The following is a 20,424-nucleotide window of genomic DNA, read 5'->3' on the forward strand; positions in this document are numbered from 1 at the left end:
AATGATCTTTTCTGATAGAGAAGCAACCAACACAGCAAGTAGAAAGATAAAGAGGGGCAAAGAGAGAGAAAGAGAGATTAAGGGGGAGCAAGTTGGCCACCAAAAGTGGTGGCCTGGTTTTGAGAAATCCCATGATTTTGTTTGAGGGGACAGGAGGCATGGATTAGGGTGGCATTGATGCATGGGATCATGCCATGCATGCCTTCCCAAAGACAGCTTACCAGCATATATGGAGCATGAGACACAGAAAACAAGAACACAAACCCCATTCTCCCTGAGCAGGCAAGGAGACACATCTTTCTTTTTTCCAATGGCATATCATACAAAAAAAAACACTAGCAGCATCGTTTATAAAAATTGCATATATAATCTGTGGCCTGTTGCAAGTTGCAACACACCACAGGAGTGACGATCATTACTCCCACAGAAACAACTTAATTAGTGGACACTAGCTAGTTTATGGTTAGTGCTGCCAAAGCACGCATGATTAGTTATAATAGAAACAACGGCATCTCAAGCACCAACATTCAAGTCAAATGTAGGATTATATATGAAGCTATGCAGGTGATCTATAGAGCTAGAAGATCCTTCTGACCTCCATGCCCGAGAAATTAAACTATGCACATGAATATAAAAGAATTGATGGCCACAAAAAGTACGTGGTGGATCTGTTTTGCAAGATCACACGCCTCACTTAAATAACAGAATAATTTTGAGAAGCAATGGCAACAAACCATCATAACAAAATTAACAAATACACTAGTGCATTAGGTCCCATTAATATATAGACAAAATCTCCCTAAAACAATAACCCATGTACGTATACAGGTCCAAGAGGAACTAGTGAGACAGAAATTAACTAATTAACAAAGCTAGCAAGAGTAATTAAAAAGAGAAAATGGATGCAATTAATTATTTGGAACTAGCACTGTACTACTAGTAGTATCCTCACCAAGTTTAACGTCGAAGCTCTCTTCACTTCCTCCAATGCGATATCCGCGCGCATGTGCATAGCTAGCCTTCATCTCTTAAATCAACAGTAATAACACAAACCAACAGCAGCAAATGAAAGATGAACACATCATGCAGCTGATAGCTAGCTAGGGTTAGGGTTCCTTCCTTTCAAATCGATCCAACTAATTCATTCTCTCCAAAATCACCGGCCACGAGATCGATCTGATCGAATCTGAATTACTAAGTAGAGTACCAGCAATTAAGCAGCCAATAATATTAATATGGCACCAATTAATGCACTCAGATGTTCATATATAATTTAGCTCTATATATGGGGTCGTAGTGATCGATCGAGCAGGCAAACCCTAGGAGGCCACTGGCCGCCGTCGTCGTCTCCGGTGTGCATGCATGCATGGACACAGTAGAGTGCGCCAAGTACGTAAGTACTTACTGCTAGCTAGTGCCAGGACGAGACGGACAGCAGCGGCCTGGTCTGCCACCCGAGGAAGCACGCGCCGCGGGCCTCCTGGACGAGGTACCCCTCCGACGGGTAGTGCAGCCGGAGCAGCAGCCGGGCCTGCGACACGGCGAACGGGCTGAGCGGGCGGGCCGCGAACCCTGTGGCCCGTGCCGCTGCGGCCCACCGCTCGAGCCCGCCACGCCATCTTCCCCCAACGCCGGAGACCGCGGCCTCGATCTCCCGGCCCAAAACGTCCTGCTCCACCGCCAGCCTCTCCCGGCTCCCCGGCGGCACCGTGGCCTCCAGCGCCTCGAACACCGCCGCGTAGTGGTCCATGGCCGCCCCCACTCGCCGCGGCAGGAGCTCGTCCTGCTCTCTGCCGTCGATCCCCATGGCCATGGCCGGGTGCTCGATGGCCGTCGGATGTGACGACTCCCTCTCGGCCACGGTGACGACGGCGGGGGCCATGGCCTTGACCCACTTGAGGAACGCCGCGAGCTCCTCCTGCCCGCCCAGCTTGTGCAGGAACAGCACGCAGTTCACGGCCAGCGTCTCGTCCGGGTGCAGCTCCACCAGCTGCTGGCTCGAGCCGGAGCCCGCGTGGCTCGAGCCGGAGCCGGAGCCGGCGACCGAGTCTTCTTGCTGGTGCTTCGTGCTTTGGGAGAGGAGGAGCGGGGCGAAGTGAAAGGGGAGGCGGATGGAGCGGGCGAAGGCGCGGAGGCGGTTGCCCGTGCGGAGGAGCGCGTCGCGGTCGGCGCCGGCGCCCGTGATGCGGACCTCGGGCGGGCCGAGGCCCAGCGCCGGGTCGGCCCGGTCCGCGATCGCCTGGAGCAGCGGCGGCCACTGAACGCCGTGGGCCGCGTCCAGGTCCAGGATGTGCACGCGGCGCGCGCCGGCGGGGATGGAGTCCAGGATGGCCTGGTTCGCCGTCAGGTGCGCGAAGCGAAGGAAGGGCGCGATCTGGTTGAAGGCCAGGTACGGGCCGGCCGACGCGCCCGGCCCACCCGAGGACTGGCGCGGGGAGCCTGAGCTGCTGGCGAATGGCACCACGTGCCCGGCCATGGCGTCCACGCGGAGCGCCAGCGCGCGCGCGAAGTGGTACGCCAGGCGGTCGGCGGCGTCCCCGCGCGGGGAGGACGTCGAGAGCAGGATCTCGGCCGCGCGCCGGGCCGCGGCCAGGTCTCCGCGGTGGAGCAGGTCGGCGCACGCCAGCACGAGGTCCCGCGCTGATGGCGGCGCCGCGGCTTGCTGCAGAGCGTGCCCTATGCCGCCCTGCGCGGCAGCCTCGACGCCGCCGCTGTTGTTGTTGTTGGTGGTGGTGTCGGTGTCAGAGGAGGAGGAGGAGGAGTGGAGTGAGCCGAGCATGACGTCCGCCGATCTTCTTCTTCTTCGATCTTCGCCGCTAGCTTGGCGCCGGCGCGCGGCGGCGGCGGCTAGGAGCGTGAGGAGCGGCCGGAGGTGGGGAAGACGGAGGAGCGGCATGAGGGCGCGCATCGCAAGGGGGGTTTAATAGGGACGAGCGCGCACGTCCAGCGGCATCTGGGCTCACAGCAGCTTCCTTGACAGGACATCATCTGCCAAAAATACACAAGTATGCTATGCTATGCTATGCTATGCTAGCTTGTGTGAGTGAGTGAGCGAGCGAGAGAACACACAGCAGCAGCGCCATCACCACCACTGCTGTCAGCCATAGCCTATTACTAGATGCACTGTGCAAACTCACAGATGAGAGATGGGGAGAGTGAGTAGTAGGTATTTTGCTTTTGCTTGGTACGGCCGGTGCTTTCTCTCCTGATCACGATTCCTCTCTCTTTCTGTTTGTCGTAGGAGTAGAAGGGGAAGTGAGGGGAAAGGTGGTGGTGTTGTCTTTTATCCCGTGGACTGAGCCGGCCGGGGGGTGATTTGGGGTCGGCTAAGCGCGAGGGGAATCTGAAACATTCCAAATTGATTGGTGGGCTCACAAGCGAAGTTCATACGGCACGGCGTAATTGGCTCATAGTCATAGGTTAGCTACCTACATCGATGGATATATGGCAGTAGGGAGCTAATTAAGCTAGAGCTATATATTGCTAGGGGGAATTTTGCGGTGGAGTGGTGTGCTCATCGCTGGATATATTGTCTCCAGTGTTTTGAGTGATTTCAAGTGTATATATACTAGTACAATTAACCTCCTAGAAAGCCTAAATTAACGGGCCCTAGCTAGCTAGAATCAGTCTTTTCTAATTTAACTAGCTAGCTACTACGTACTCCATTCGTCCACGAATAATTGTACTCTTAGGGTTTTTTCTATGTAAAAAAAAAGATTTGTCCAATTTTGTTGAATAATCGATTTAGCAATACATATGACATCAAATCGGTATATTATGAATCCACATTTCAAAATGTATCTAATGATATTAATTTACTGTAATAAGTGTTGCTACTTTTTTCTAATAAAAATCGGTCAAACTTTAATATCTTTGACTCAGGCTAAAACCTAGAAGTACATTTAGTTGTGGACGGAGTGAGTACATACTCCTAGCGCATATATTTTTTAGAGTTATGTAAGACGGTGTGTGCTCACGGAATTTCGTCGTATATATTGTGTTTATACATAACCGGCCAGCATATAGTGTACGTAAAATTACCGCAAAATAATTTTCAAAACAAAAATAACCACATGCATGCATACTCTTATCCACCACATCCACATTTCATGCGATATTCCCATCGAACATTGTTGAGCTTGCATCGAATAATAATTTGTACTGTGCTAGGTTATGTGGACTTGGTGTTGTAATTGTGATACATGGTGGAGTTTGTGTTAGACACTAGTAATCCGGGTCCTATATAATAAAGGGGTAGCCACACAATGTAACTATGGCAACACCATAGCAATAGGCTTGTGGGTGGAGTCGGGGACTTGTGCACCCATAGCCATGCCCCGTTAACAAAAAAAAGAGAGGACGGAGGCAGTAGATGAGAGACTCTGAACAAGTTCTAGCTACTAAGGGCTCATTTGATTCAAAGGATTGTCATAGGAAATTTGAAGGGTTGAAATCCTTAAGAATTTTCCCTACATTGGTCGTTTGATTTGTAGATCATACAGGATTTTTTCCAAAGGATTCATTCGTACTACTCATAGGAAATTTTCCATCCACTCCAACCTCTTGGGATTCTTTGTTTTACCTATGGTGCAATCAAACAAACTTTGATGAAAACGAATTCATGTAGGGATCAAATGGATATGACATCGCAATCTTGCATTATTTTTTCCTCTTCCTATATCCTGCGGATCAAAATATTAAGCATACATATTATAGTTTTCTGACGGTTTGGACGGCTACAATCTCTCCCTCTACACACACGCAATGCTTTAAATGGGTGAATAGAGACCAGACATGCCCAAGTCTCCAACCATCTCATGTTTTGTCCCTTGGTGGGATCTTCATTGATGGCCTTGAGATAACTTACTTGCAAGCCAGGAGAAGAGCTATGGCACACCACACCCACACCTGACCCTGCATGTGTCAGTGGAGCGCATTGCATACACATGCATGCATGTCACCACAAGTAAGTTACCCAGCTAGCAAGCTACACCACACAGGCGGCTCCTCTCCTCCCCTCCCCCAGCTGATTGGCAAGGAGTACTTGGAGTACCACACCTACTCATAACTCATGCATGCAAACTCAAGGTAGGAAGGGATCAATACCACATGTAATAGTTGTAGCTAGCTAGGAGAAGCAATACAATACACACAATGCACAGTATAGCTAGCGTACATGAGTACATGTATATGCATGATGAGAGGTGGAGGAGGCAGTGAGCACTCACATCAAGGGCATCTTGATACAAAACATTAGCAAACAAATGGAATATTGCAGGAGGGGAGCAAAGGGGGAGGGTTAGATGCTATAGCTAGCTGTGGGTGTGAGGAGGCATGGCATTGGGCACACCCAGCTTTGGATGGAATGTCTCAGTCCCCAGATGAGGAAACCCATCATCGTCTCCACCTGCACTTCATCATTACCCTCCAAAAGGGTCATGTGCATCGATTTGTGTCAAGCTAGCTACCAGATCCCTTGCTTCCCGCCCCCCCTCACAAAATTTTGTACAACTTCTTAGCTATGCATTGCATAGTATGCCTTATGAGAGAGACGGAGAACAAAACAAAGGAAACAAGATGTAAAGAAATCTTATCCCTTGTGGCAAGGGGGAAAAGATCTGTGCATGTGTGAAGGGCAGGCAGGTATAGTACGAGTGTGGGTCTAGGCTGCTGCTGCTGCCGCTACTACTACTTGTGAGTTCTCGTATGTAACTTGTGGGCAGAACAGCAAAGGAATCTGCTCTATCCTGCCTCTGCCCCTGCAAGGGCAGTAGTGGCATCCATCAGGACAGAGAAAGAGAGGTCGATCGATGATGATTAGAGAAATTGGCAAAGGCCTCTCAGCAGTGAGAGAGAAATGCCCAAAGTGAGGAAGGCAACAGGCAGAACCGGCCGGCTCGCTCCATCTCTCTCCATCTTGCAGGCAGCAACACACAGCCAGTAGAATAAAAAAACCATACAGGAAAAAGCAAAGCCTGTGGCTCCCCCCCCCCCCCTCTCTCTCGGCCTACAACGTGCATCAAATGCAGTGAGTTGACATGTTTCAAAATCTAACCCCTCCCATGCATGCAGCATCTGCTTTTCTCTCTCCCTTCTTGAACCAGCTATTAAAATTATATGTGTAGAGAGAGATAGAGGGTTTAGGGAAAGATAAGTTGTTAGCTGCTTGGGGTCAAGGAGTATTAGGAGTGAATGAGTGATCTTGAGTGCAATTGAAGGAAGAGAAGGGAAAGCTAGGAGGGGGAGCATGCATGCATGCATACTCAAGAACACAAGGGGGACCAAAGGTGGTACTATAATGTCAAAAGAGACATAAACAAAGGATTAGCCCAAGCATCAGAATAAATAGTTGACACAAATAAAATCCCCAAAGATATACGGCCCCACACTCATATTGTTTGTACGTTGCTGCCACCTTTTTTTAATTGTAGTCTTCTTTATATATTTTCTCTTTCATTCACTCCCCCTAATCTAATCCTTAACTCGCAAAGTAAGCCAATGGCTGAACTGGATATGAGTGCATCTGTTCCATGTGGTTTGTGTCAGAGACTCGACATCTCATGGAATGCAACAGATAGGCTGGTTCTAGAGTAAAGGGTGGTCACCCTTGCAAGTTTCTTACTCCTAATTGAACTATCTTTTAGCCAATGGTAACACCACGGCCTTCCATGAATGGTCTTGTTTATTCATCAGTACTGAGAGAATGAGTGTGCGCGTGTGTATCTCTGGACACATGCTACAGTTCAGTCCCATCGATCTGCAGGTCCCTCCCAACAACTCTCTTTGCCCAATTCCCAACAACGAGAACATATGAATGAAGCAGAAGTCAAAACATACATCTTTCAAATCTTCCTGTCCGAAGGCTCAAAAGTCAAGGTCCAAGTATGCTCCAATATGTTCATCAGGTAGTCACAGGTGCGAAACAGAACAGCTCTTGCTCCTGCATGTACGTATGGTGATGCATGATGATGTATACTAATGTATGACATGAAAGGGAAAAGGTGAGGTGAAAGGGAGGAGCTTGGAAGAAAGAGGGTCTTAGATGTCATGGAGTATATTCTACTTTAAGAAGAGGAAGAAGGGTTGTTGTAGGATGGCAACATCCTCAAGTGTTCCAAAAGAGAGCATTTCATTTGTAATGTTTACACCTAGGACTACGAGCATGCATGCACTCAAGTGTAGGGTTTGTTATCCTGTGTAGGTACAATTGTTAGCACAAGTTTTATTAGTTATTACTCCCTCCGATCCATAAAAAGTGTCGTTCACTTAGTACAAAATTTGTAATAACTTAGTACAAAATGAGCGACATTTTTTATGTATCGAAAGGAGTACATCTTTAGTTATGCATACAAGGCTTGTTTTGGTACGCCCCATCCAAAACTCAAAAGGATACCATAAGACATTTTTACGTTGGTAAAAAGAAAATCTGATTTTTCTCATCTCCCAGTTTTCCCACCCCCGAACCAGTTGTTTCTGCCGATGCCGTCCTCCTCGCGGTAGCGCGCAGCTGCTTCCCTCCTCCAGCACCGTCCTCGTCCTCGCCCTCGCAGCATGCCGCCGTCTCCCTCCCTAGCGTCCTCGCGGCCTGCTTGATTCTTCGTCAAGTTTATCTTTAAAAAAATACTAATTGACCATTGCATGATCTCCTTACCGATTGGGGTATGGTGTAATCTGAGCCGTACTCGTGTTTGAGTTTGAGGAAAGCGGATGTGTGCAGAAGCAGACACCATATGCATATATATAGTGTGCTAAGAAGAAGCATTCACCGGGTTCTATTTGTACACAATAATAATTGAAACCGGTGGGAAATGATTAACTCATAACCAAATGAAATATGAAATTACGAGATAATGTAGTCCAGATAGCAAGCGATGGTTGGACTCGATAACAGCCTTCAAACCTCACTTAAGGGGCAAGAAACTAATAATAAGAAGCACCTAACTAAGATTACGAAAGCTAGGAGCTCACACAAATTCAAAACTAGTACAACTGTTATGTGCACCGGGAAGCGAACCAGCCGTTAAACGAAGTGTGTGCCAGTGTTCAAGATTACCTTTCTATGGTCACATTTGCGAAAAAGAAAGTTTTTCTATAGCTCTTCGTGACAATTTTTCTTTGTTTATACCACAGACAGAACCAATCAAGTACAGTACTTGCTTTGAAGTGTAGAACAATCGAAACGTCATGAGATCAAGTCATCATCAACAGTTCGAATATCCATTAACTTTCAGTGTGCATCAAAAGAGTGATATATATGGCGCTACAAGAAAAGGGATGCTCTGCGCTGTTATTTCTATATATTGTAGGGTCCTCCACCGTCCACGCTCACCTGATGACCATAATGAGGCACAAATATGCATTATTGTGCATAAAATATTGGTGATGCATGGTTCTTTTTACCTTCTAGACAACTCCGTCAAGCATTTCTGTGTGCAAAACAGGTCAGCTATTCTGGATCCAATTGCAGAATAACTATTCTGAGATACCCATGAATAGATACCTTGCACGTAGCTAGCACATACAACAAGGCAGCAAGAACCATTAACTCCCAACATGCGCTCCTGAGCAGCAACAACTCAATCGTACTACAAGACACTAGGTATACAAAGGTACAGCTCCAAACTACGATGGATCTGACGGACCTGACCGATCGATCGGCCAAACCAGAGAAGATGTCTATCTAGAGACTTTACAGGGTTCGGGAAAAGGAGCAACAGAAGCTGCTCGATCATCACTCGCCAGCAGCCAGGCAGCAAGCAGCAGGGCGAGGGAGAGAACCTAGCTGCATGCTAGCTATCCAGTAGTACTAGCTAGGTTTAGGCCATTAGTATAAGAATCCGATCTCCCCATAGTCCCATGTGTGCAGTTAGGTCACGTCCAATCTTTGGAATTTTTATATCGCCATTCAGCCCACGCTCTCCAGTACAGAACGTAGGACAGCGTGTGTGTGGAGGGGACATCCGATTGATCGTTGTCTCCTGCCCTTGTAATTATTAACTTTACCCTCGGCCACACAAGGGCGAAAGGATCTTCTGTCCTAGGATGGGTGCACATTGTCACTCATGTTTCCGGCCATTCGACGGCATCATGTTCCAAGATGGATTAGGCCACCGGTTCCGGGAGACATGTGCATACATAGCACCATCTAAACTTTGGAACTCCTAGATCTAAACTTAATCGGTTAGAACACACAGTTAACTTTTAAAAGGTTCAACTTTCAACAAACCAGCATGGTTTTGCTGTGGTTTGTCATTCATGTAACTTTTTTTTTGACCAATGTCATTCATGTAACTTGGCTGTGATAACTCTACGAATATTTAAAGAAAGATTTTAAATAAAAACATAACGTTAGACAAATCAGGGGAAATAGATTTTACAAAATTGACACTTAGGCAGCCACATATATAAGCCCCATGTTTCGGTAAGAGCCCGCCGAGGTAGCTAATCACATTTTTGGAGTTGATGGTTGTGTTGGGACATAAAGATTAAACTTTAAACTCATCCCAAAATTCAGTTGACAGTATGCACTTGTCTGTTGACAAATATAAATACATGAAGATCAGGTGTGGACCCCTAAAGTATTCAAGTGGGGCAAATTATATGAGTGAGGACACTACTTCCACAAATTTAAACAGCTTTATGTATTTTCCTTAAAAATACAAGTGATTTATATTGAAATTCAAGTTTTTGAGCGGCTCAGCCCAACATGGGTTTACCCCTGTGAAGAATAATACGTGAACTATTTATTTCCTTAGAAACTTTAAAATCTTGTTTAGAAACTATGATTGGATCTAGGAACTTTCTACTACCTCTACACTTCTACAGGAGCTTTGAAATAAAATCAACTATGTGGCATGAAATTTATGTGGTTCAGGTAGCTAGACACTCAATTACCTTTCCATGATCGTGAGAAACATCCAGGTCGTTGTTGTGGTCGAAAAACTGACGGTGAAAGGTTAACAGAGGCCTATCATCATGTTCATAGTAAAGCTATGTTAGTAGAGGCATGCTTAGAAATTAAAAGGACACTGCTGCTAGGTGCTATAGCAACTAAAAGGGCGTGACATGAGTTATGTACCTACCTTCGCAACACCAAGCTGTTTAGGATAACACCCGGCCCACAGCCACAAAGGATCCCCGGTGACACACCTGGCATACTGGCTGTTGCTTTATCTAAGATAAGAATATAAAGTCAACCAGCTTTTGGATTTCTGTGGACAAGACTTAAGCAGGGAGCAAAGCAACCAAGGATCTTGTTTCTCTGAGCATAAACATATGCTCCTGCCAGTAAGCTTCTCCTGAACTTGTCTGCCTATTTTCAGGACACAAAGACAAGCAGTGGTTAGTTTAAGACCTGGATATCCTCAAACTGCCCATGCAGTCTTAATTCTCCTTTAAAAAGGAAGCGTGCAAGAACTTAATGTTTCTTGTTCTATAAAACTGAGATGAAGAATAAATGGTATCTAAAAACTACAGGGACATTCCTACTAAAAGAATAAGAGAGAAGTGATTGATGATGTTTAATACTCCTACCGGCCCCCAAAATGAAAGGCAGGTATTGTGACAAGTGGGCCTGAGTCCCGTTGCGGGACAGGACAGTAATTTGGAATAAGTGACTCAAGCATTCAGATTTTTTTTTTGAAGAAAAGAAAGTTTAGATAATTACAATCGCGCGAAAAGCAAAAATGGTTCACGAAGGCAACAAGTGTTGCCCCAAGTGAGCCCCAACAGCAAGCATTCAGAATTGTCTTTCCCTAAAAACTACTTGTAGTATGTTGATTGTTCGTGCTAGCGCAAAAATGATTTTCTCCTTTCAATTTAAAAAATGGTAGCAAGTAAATCCTGAATTTACATAGCAATAATATATCAACATAGACAGATTATGGCATGGTGTCAGCAAGGAAAGGATTCAAGAAGAGACATTTATTTAACAATCTTCAGAAACAATAAAACTGAACCTTAGGGTAGCAAATTCATAAATCCAAATACAAGAGTTTGGAGGTATGGCATCTCGATTTTGTTAGTTTAACACTGACGAGCAATATATGCAACAATATTGTATCAAATTATAGCCTTGGCCCTCCTATAACAATCAGACATCTATCCGTGCTATACAGTAAAAGGCACCCATCATCCGAAAGTTGACGCATTAGAATTTTGGATGAAATTGACAGGTGCATTTCTCAAAAGCAGTACTCAATCTATAGACTTTACCTAGCTAGATAAGATAATAGTAGTTAAATAGGCAATGCTCCTGAGCATGGTCCCACTAAGAGAACAAAAGACCCCATAAACATCCAACGTAAGAACATGTATCTTCCCTGCAACTCTCAAAAGGCAAAGTGTAGGATCAACATACACTGAACTCCGTTGAACAGGCTTTTATTTTATCCTTCACTTGTTCATCACATACCACTAGTTAATCGCATCTATTACACCTTTTGTGATATTAACGACTAAAGCAGAAATTGTAAGGTCATGAACAGAGTGATGATCAGTTCTATAATTGACAAGTTACAAAGATTCCCTTCACCCCATTTGCTTTTATCGACTAGTTAATCTCTTTAAGTACTCATAGTAAAGAAACTGGTTGATCCTTCCCGTACTTTAAATCTTCTTTCCCGTTCTTGATGCTCTCTTGTGGGAATAATATTTTGTAAAAAGTAATTTAGACTTTTAGTGGCCATTATTTCAATGGATCAAGGCAGGGTCCAACAAAGCAACGATCATGCTGCAGATGCTCTGGATCAAGCTGATGGTGACATTATATATATAGTGTTTTTGTGTGCTTAGTGGGAGAAGACGAAAAGTTGTTGACTAGCAACACTAACAGCATCTTGGAAGGCTGTGGTGCTCATAAACACCATCTGTGGATATTATTAGAAGCTAGGCATCTTGCGATTAGGGTGATTTATATAATTATAAAGTTAATAACCAAAGGATACCAAGGGAAGATTTTGGTCAACTAATAGATATTGAAATCTGTAGTGCCTAAAGTATAACACTCTTTTGAAAATAAACGGACATATACTGTACAATAATGATCCCTACTATTCCAGTTGTTAAGTCAAAGGGAAAGAACGGATCAGGCCTGGGTTACTTCATGGCTGAAGAAACTTGAAACAATCTGCACTAAACAGTAGAATAACATGCACATTATGCTCAGAAGTCAGAATAATTTTTTCACGAAGAATACAGATGCCAAGAGATAATGGGGTGTAGAACCAAAATCTTCTCGTCCACATGGGTCGGTAATTTGTGGACTCAGGCGCATGGAAAAGATACTTTGGTTTCAAGATTTTGTAATCAGTAGCTGTCTAGAGGCATACACTTGATAAGGAAGTCCACAATGTGATATATAGTTATGTTAAAACTTTTCATTAAGAAACATTACAAATGAAGACATTAAGAAAAGCTCCACAAACGTAAAAGGTAGCTGGAGATCCTGAAACAGTAGGTAATGGAGCAGAACATCTAGTTTAGATTTGTGCTAGTGCAAGATATCTCGTGAAAATGCGGTTTCACCAGAACAAATGTGGGTACTAAAACAAGCAAAGAATTGGTAAAGGAAAGCCCCTTCTGTGTTAATATCTTGTTGATAGCGAAGTACTGGACTTCTCTTTGGATATAAATTTCCTGATTTAGTAGAAGGGTAGACAATAACAATAAATGCAACAGTCATGCTCAGAAAATTTGTCAGAATTTTTATTCGGAATTAAAAAAAACATGTCAGAATGATCTATTGTAGCTTATTGCTTGAAACATAATTTGGCTAACCCAAGACGCCTTAATTCTGTCTGTATGTTTTTCCTTCTGCTACTATTGATACTATGATCTGCTGGAAAATGCCAGTTTTTACACAGAAAAGCAATGGTGTCACAGGAGCACATCTATGCAGGGTAAGACCGTAAGAGTGAGATAAGATTCGTCTAAATCATACACTAACCCACTAGCCCAACTTTACAAGATATATACATCTACTTTACGATCAAAGAGACAGTACTACTAGCTAGGCTGACACCTTTTTAAGCAAATAGTTTCACAGGCCTTCTATCGTTGCTAATAGCTTACATATTCATGTAACACTGGTCTGATTGTTCCATTTTCAGGCTCATGTCCCAGCCACTGTCATTTTCAGGAAAGAACAACAGCTAGGATACTAGAAACTTTTGTCCGAATTAAAGGTGAGAGGCATTGAAAGCGGCAAGGTTGCTTTGACCCTAATAAGTTCATGGTCCCCTTTGACTGCACAGTTGCAAAAGAAACAAAGCCATCTCCAGCAACCACAGGTACATAGAGATGCCTGATGCCGAGCACTCCAAGAGACAAAGCCTGAAGGAACTATGATATGAACTTGCCATCTACGGGGTCTGAAATTAATCCTTGGATGCAACTGCCAGGGAACTACCCCCAAGTTCAATTCTGCCTGGGCCACATCCCTGAAGTGCTTGGTCCAAGATCGCTTTTGACTGCAACTGACGAAAACCAAATCTGTGCAAAACCAGCACAAGAAAGGTGTCACACACGCCGACCTTTAATCCTTTCCTTTTCGTCAGTTATCCCTTGTGACTCCGATATGAGATGCAGGCTTATCATAGACGCGTACCATTTTGAGAATAGGATCATGCACAAGGAGACAGAATGCTGTGGACGAACATTTCGCGCGCAAGATCCCGCAGGGGATGGTCAGGCTATGCTCGATAATTCTAAATACAGATGCAGGGTAATATCTGAAAAGAAAAAAAATCACAGTTTAATTCTGGTTAAGCCGGGGGTGAAATTTCTGTAACCGAGGAGGGGTTCGAATGCCACCGAATTCAATACAAGGGCGAGAATTCGAAGCGATAGAACTGAATTACATATTGGATTGATCAGATAAGAATCGAAGAAGTTGGACGACTATGCAACTTACGTCGCGGTTGACCGCTTCGCCGCGCTTAGGATGTGTCTTCCTCGCAGTCGGGATCACGGCCGCCGCCGCCGCCGCCATGCCCTGCCCGGTCTCTCTCTCTCCGCGTCTATGGGAGTGCCGCAGGCGTGCCATCCTACACCAAGGACGCTCAGGAAAGGTCGGTTTGTTTGGGCCTGGGCTGGGAGGACGCTCAATAAGCTGGGCTCGGCCGGTCGTTGACACACGTACTGGACTGCACGTGGGCCTGGGCCAGTATATGTCTGGGCTGAACAAAAGCCCATGTGTGCCTTCCGAACCCCAGCCCAGCCCTACGCTCCCTATCTCTGTCGGACAAATAATAACTCCACAATCAGCCTAACAAAACATGAATTACTTGCTAAACGTGTGCACTTAGTGATTAAGTGATTAAGTATTGAGGCTGAAATTCCACCGCAGGAAAGCCCACTCCGAACCGTATTTCTTCTTTTCTCCTCGTCCGTACAGCCTCCAACTCCGCGATCTCCTTCCCTTCGCTGCGGCCGCTGCCGCCTCCCGCCCCCGCGGCCCTCCTCTGCCCCAACACCCAGCGGCCGCCGAAGCCTCCTCCACCCCACGGCCCTCCTCTATCCCGCCTCTGCCCGGCTCGCCCCTGGTCGCCGCGATCTCCTTCCCTTCTCTGCGGCCGCCGCCGCCTCCCACCACCGCGGCCATCCTCTGCGCCGCCACCCAGTGGCCGCCGACGCCTCATCCACCCCACGACCCTCCTCTGTCCGACTCGCCGCTCGCCCGCCGCCGCCGCGATCTCCACCTACGATCCGCGCATGCCGTCGGAGGCACGCGACGAGGAGGCTGCCGACGCTGCCTCCTCCCCTCCGAGGCCCTCCTCTGACCCGCCTCCCACCAAGCCCTCCTCGGCCCTGCCTCTGCCCGCCACGCCCGTTTGCCAGCCGGCGCCGGCGTTCTCCACCTGCGATCCACGGCCGCCGTCAGAGTCTCCCGGGTCCTCAATTCCGTGACACTGTGAGTTCCCATTATGTGTCAGTCTATAATTTCAACGAATTTTCGAAGAGATACATATAATGGTAGGCTTTGCTTCTGAAATTGCCTCTGAAATTCGTTTCGGTGTGATGCCGTCCCGACGGAATTTTTAGGCTTTGCTTCATCGCTGATTCTGCGTTTGATTCCATAAATCATTTGTTATTGCTTGTCCGTGAGTCTCAGATTTGGTGGTTCGTGATTCCTCTTCCTTGCGCTGTCTTGTTATCTCTGTTTTAATGCTGCCTTTGATTTAGTAGTAGTTCACGATTGATTACATGCAACTATATAATTCGATTCAGTTTACTTGGGCATGGATGGCATGGATGATGATTGAAAATAGAATAATTTACTATAGTTCATGTGATGATTAAAAATAGAATAATATTTTACCTTATGTTTCTCTGAATTTTGATTGAATTGATTCTGTGTATATCATAGATGATTTAGTAGTCCCCAATGTCATGGATAGTTTATTTGAATTCTCCTCAATTCGTTTGCAGTTACTGAATATATTTATCTTTGATTTTGTCGAGAACTGAAGTCGTATAAATTCTGCCTTTAGGTGGCAACTGCACCTGCCTTACCATATACTGCTCTAATTAGAGACATTTAACTGAAACCATTGCCTGACGCACACTCCCACTTTACCATAAAGTATTTTATTTTAAATTTCTGATGATTTCTCTTGTTTGAAAAAGACACCGGATAAGAAGTGGTAGAACCCTGCAAGGATGGTGATGTTTTACCCAGAAGGATGGCAAATTCAGAAATACTGCGTATTTGATCAAAGGAAGCATGCCTTAGACTGCTGTCCTGTTTTCTGGCTTGCTTGCAATGTACTCCCTCCGTTCCATAATTCTTGTCTCAAATTTGCCCAAAAATGGATGTATTTATTCCTAAAAAGCGTCTAGATACATGTAATATTTCGATAAGAATTATGGAACGGAGGGAGTACAAAGATTTGCACCAATTTTCTTTTCTGGGTCATTTTCTCATGATATAGCAGTGAAGGGTTAGGGTCCTTTGTAGGGCCATTTTGGTAGAGAATCAGTTTGTTTCCCATATGAATCTTTTTATTCATGGAAGAGCAAACAGAAGTTGAAAGTTTACAACAAGAGGGTAGCTTTTCAAAGGATATTAAGGATTTTGATCATGTCCTGTTCATGGAAGAAAAGTGTGATTTTTTCTTGAAGTGCAAATTATAATGTGACCGTCATAAGGACGTTCATGTCCTGTTCAATGGAAGATCACATATGGGTGTTGGGGGCAAATAACAGTCCTGTGCATGTGACCGTTCTGAACTTTTTAACACTGAACTTTTCAACACTAAATTAAACCGTATCTGGGAAAAGAATAGTCCAATTTTAATGTTTTTCTTACAACATTAATAGCAGTATATGGGTGTTCTGGGCAAAGAATAGTCCAATTTTAATTTTTTTGTTACAACATTAATAGCAGTATATATGGCTTAATTGTTTTTTTTTCTTGCATTGCTTTTATGTGGAAAATTTTATGGGCACACATCGGCCACACCTTCCCTTCTTAACCATCAACGCACTGAATAATATCCACAATATTCTCTGTTAGGTTATTATTGTTTGAACTTTGAAGTAGAGCAGCAAAATGCAGAGGATATGCACCTCCTTATGATGGTTAATTTTTCAGGTCCTGGAACAATAATTGATCAAGTATGTATAGAATTCACCATTCTGCATGCTTCGTATAGAAATAAGGTGCAATATCCTATTTGTATTCATTGACGTTCTTTTGTTATAACGGTCCAAACCTACGACACATCATCCAAGTCACAATATTTATCGTCATATCGTTTGTATTGACCTGATGATTATATTCTTCTTAAAGGTGAAATCTACTCAAGCTAAAGTTGATTTGAATGAGGTGCAGATGTGTTGTTTCAATTTTGTGCAATTGAAGTTTGTTTGTGTCACGTCCGACTCATGTTCGCGTGGTTTTCCGGTGAAGATGCATCTGAAGCTTCAGTTTTGTGTTTGTATAATTAAATTAGCATTTGTAATTAGGTGACTGATCAACGGAGAAATTCTTTGCTCTCAGCGCAGAGTAAGAAACAACAAGCACAAAGGAGCGGCTCTTGGAAGAACTGGTTGGACTATGTGCTCTACCTTCTCCACAGTTCATTTCAGAAATCACTGGTTTCAGATTCTTTAGGTTCTTTTTTCTCCAAATAGTGAGCAGGTTTGCACCAGGCTCTCACTTCACTCTTGGAAAGAAACTTGGAATTGGTAGCCCACTGTTGGGAATATAGAAATATACATGTTGTATTCACGGTGAGAAGAATTGGATCGAAGTTTGATGTTGCTGCGTGCAAGCATTTTCAGTTTCTGAGATGCTTTCTCTTCTAGCGTTTTGTTTCATGGTGCACCAGATTGTAGTGATTAGGCCTTATGTTCTTTTTTCTCCAAATAGTGAGCAGGATGACTATGAAGTTATTCGGAAAGCTGGGAGAGGCAAATACAGTGAAGTCTTTGAGTGAATCAATGGTAACAATAGTTAGAAATGTGTTATTAAGATACAATAATGAGAAATGTTATTAAGAGCTTCAGTAGCGATTTGAGAGAACAGAAATGTTTGGCCTTGAGATTTTTTATCCTTGCAGCATAATATAAGTTTTACTCCCAGTGGGTACTGTTATTGAATAGATATTTTTTTACTTTGACCATCTTATTCCAAGCAAGTTCAACCTGTTGCTTATACATTTCTATAACATGCCATCCAGTGATGTGTTAATTCTCTGCTTCTATGAGCAGGCCAAAGCTAGCTGTTCATTTCTTTAGGTAAGCCCATAGTTCTTTCTGGAGCTTAAGGAGAAGTTCTTGTCCTTCCGAGGGAAAAGAGGGCACAGCAAAACAAATTCTTCTATATAGTATCCTTGTCTGTTACTATTAATAAAATCAAAATTGTTGATGAAGACGGGAGCATGGGCAGGAGTATCACCGGGGAGCAGGCAAGCCGCGCATCCATCCGTGCTCACCTATGGTTCATCTTAGCAACGGAACTATGTAAATGTGGTAACATACATGAAAATATGTAAATATTAGCCTAACAAATTATGCCATGGGCATGCTAACTAATTTTAAACAGAGAGAGAGAGAGAGGGGAAGACTGAAAGAATATGCAAATAGGAAAGGGGAAAGACAGGTGGCTGGCGGGGCCGGGTGGACAGAAGAGATCTTGGAAGGGTGTAACGGAGAACGGGGGGAGATGCGAGAGATTGAGGAAGTTCCGGGGTGGCCCCCAGTGGAGGGGAACGAGGGAGGTTGTGTGGAGGGGGGAGGACGGAATAGAGGGGAGGGAGGTGGCGTGAGAGAGCCGGGCATTGGGAAACCGGTGTGGCTGTAGTTGTGGACTCAAAAAGGGAATGAGACTTCACATGAGATGTGAGGGTGGGGGCAACTGGACGAGAGAGGAACAGGGGAGGGTGGGGGCGAGATCTTATAGACGGTCATGTGCCTTTTACACGTTACAATTCATAACGCACTGGACGGAAGATAATATATCGTGCATGCTTACCAGTGAAGATGAACCCTAGAAACCCAAATCCTGAATTGACCGACCTTAAAAGTTCAAGTATAGTTTGCCTTGCTGTGAAACGAGAGAGAAGATCACTATGGCCTGATTTTTTTTTTATCAATTTTGTATATCAATCCAGTGTATGGAACCGATTTGTGGGTCTCGCCTCTATGCTTGCAATACATATATTTTTAAAATTCCGCAAAACAAAAAAGGTCCAAGAAAAGAAATTAATATTGTTCTGTCACCTGAGTCCCAGGTAGGTCCAGTCCATGCAAAGATCGGCGGGCACCTTTGTGCTAGCTAGTCGGGCGCCGCAAATGCAGGCCGGCTCGCGTTCCGCATGATCAGCGTAGCACTACATGTCAAGAACGCCAGCACGCACCGAATTCACTACGCTCCACCCCCTTCAGCGCAATGGCTCGGATCCCCACCGCCGCCTTCCTCGTCGCCGTCTCCCTCTGCACCGCCGCCGTCGTAACCCGCCACGCACGGGCGCAAGAAACGGCCGACGAGCCGGAGTACACGTACCGCCGTGGCGCGGACAACGGGCCGGAGCGCTGGGGCCTGCTAAGGGTGGACTGGGCCGCGTGCTACTGGGGCCGGCAGCAGTCCCCGGTCGACGTCCCGGGCGGCTCCTCCGCACCAGGCCCAATCCGCTACGGCCGGCTGAGCCAGCACTACCGGCCGGCCCCGGCCACCATGGTGAACCGGGGCCACGACATCATGGTCCGGTTCGACGGCGACGCCGGGGGTTTGCTCATCGACGGGCTCAACTACCGGCTGAGGCAGATGCACTGGCACTCCCCGAGCGAGCACGCGCTGGACGGCCGCCGCTACGACCTGGAGCTCCACATGCTGCACCAGACCGACAAGCCCAGCAACAAGTCCTTCGCCGTCGTGGCCCAGCTGTTCAGGATCGGCCGCCGTGGGGACGCCACGCTGCGGATGCTGGAGCCGTACATCGAGCGGATCGAGGATAGGAGGAAAGGGAGCGCGGAGGAGATCGACTACGAGGTTGACCCGAGGCGGCCAGTGAGGCGGAGCGACGAGTACTACCGGTACACGGGGTCATTCACCACGCCGCCCTGCACCGAGGGGGTCGTCTGGACCGTGGCCACCAGGATTGGACACGTGTCGCGCCATCAGGTCGACCTGCTCAGAGATGCCGTCCATGACGTAAGCGCTTCATTTTCCGTCTTCTCGTTAGTTACGGTACATGCAACCGTGTCGGGATCTGATCATCAACCGTGTGCGTGTGCAGCATGCAAGGAAGAACGCTCGGCCGCTCCAGGACGCTAACGGCAGGGCCGTCGCGCTGTACTACAACTGGCCTCTTCGCGGCCGCGGGAACACGGCGGCGACAAGCGACCTCAACTAGCTAGGAGCACAAGAGGCAGACGCGCGCTATACGACTGCTCTCGTTGATTCAAAGCGTTAGCTCGTGCTGGTGATATGACGTGGATTCTTTCTGACTCTAGTATGCCCCATTTGTTGTTCGTACTACTGTAGTGTGTACTCCCTCTTATCATAAATTTTTGACTCAAATTTGTCCAATTATGATGTTTCTAAATTTTTTGTTTGTCCAAATATGAATGTATCTATTCTTAAAAAACGTCTAGATACATGTTATTTCGACAATAATTTAAAATTGGAGCAAGTATGTAGCTAGCTGGGCAACTCCAATGTGGGAAGTAAGCTCGGCCATAAGAAACTTTATGGGCTCCGAGGTGGTCGACCTCAAACTTGTGGGCGGCCTTACCTTGTGGGCGGGTCATAAGCAATAAAAAAATGTTATCTTCCTCTTCCCTCTTCACTGCACGTAGCACATAGATAGACCGACGGAGAGCGGTTGACCTTTCTGCCATGTTGCGAACACGTCCCCGTGGAGACAACCACCGCCATGACTGGCTCCACCACGCGATCCAGCCGGAGAAACACCGTGG

The 20,424-nt window shown here is 45.9% G+C and overlaps 2 protein-coding genes and 2 long non-coding RNA genes across 5 annotated transcripts; 2 read left to right on the plus strand and 2 right to left on the minus strand.

Annotated features, from left to right (window-relative positions):
- Positions 1-747: 747 nt before the first annotated feature.
- On the minus strand, positions 748-3,238 carry LOC100828144 (protein MONOCULM 1). Its single transcript, XM_003560543.4, has one exon. It carries the CDS (start codon positions 2,906-2,908, stop codon positions 1,412-1,414), a length of 1,497 nt encoding a protein of 498 aa, XP_003560591.2. The 5' UTR covers positions 2,909-3,238; the 3' UTR covers positions 748-1,411.
- Positions 3,239-12,914: 9,676 nt separating this feature from the next.
- LOC112270068 lies at positions 12,915-14,029 on the minus strand. Its single transcript, XR_002962380.1, has 2 exons — positions 13,913-14,029; positions 12,915-13,730 (listed from the first exon to the last, which is right to left on the minus strand). It is a non-coding gene; the product is annotated as an uncharacterized LOC112270068 (long non-coding RNA).
- A 333-nt stretch (positions 14,030-14,362) lies between these two features.
- Positions 14,363-17,604, plus strand: LOC104581516. Of its 2 annotated transcripts, none has more exons than XR_002962534.1 (2): positions 14,363-14,911; positions 15,628-17,604. It is a non-coding gene; the product is annotated as an uncharacterized LOC104581516 (long non-coding RNA). The 2 variants fall into 2 exon arrangements; XR_002962535.1 differs by having other exon boundaries at positions 16,595-17,604.
- A 1,287-nt stretch (positions 17,605-18,891) lies between these two features.
- Positions 18,892-20,035, plus strand: LOC100828444 (alpha carbonic anhydrase 7). Its single transcript, XM_003560544.2, has 2 exons — positions 18,892-19,657; positions 19,743-20,035. The coding sequence occupies exons 1-2, from the start codon at positions 18,896-18,898 to the stop codon at positions 19,857-19,859; spliced, it is 879 nt and encodes a 292-aa protein (XP_003560592.1). The 5' UTR covers positions 18,892-18,895; the 3' UTR covers positions 19,860-20,035.
- Positions 20,036-20,424: the final 389 nt, after the last annotated feature.

The sequence above is a fragment of the Brachypodium distachyon genome, chromosome 1 (assembly GCF_000005505.3).
Source record: "Brachypodium distachyon strain Bd21 chromosome 1, Brachypodium_distachyon_v3.0, whole genome shotgun sequence".
NCBI classification, from domain to species: Eukaryota; Viridiplantae; Streptophyta; class Magnoliopsida; order Poales; family Poaceae; genus Brachypodium; species Brachypodium distachyon.

Coding starts and splice junctions, on each gene's coding strand:
- LOC100828444 (XM_003560544.2), top strand. CDS start 18,896: ATGGCTCGGATCCCCACCGCCGCCTTCCTCGTCGCCGTCTCCCTCTGC. Junction 19,658..19,742: donor TCAGAGATGCCGTCCATGAC/GTAAGCGCTTCA, acceptor GTGCGTGTGCAG/CATGCAAGGAAGAACGCTCG.
- LOC100828144 (XM_003560543.4), bottom strand. CDS start 2,908: ATGCGCGCCCTCATGCCGCTCCTCCGTCTTCCCCACCTCCGGCCGCTC.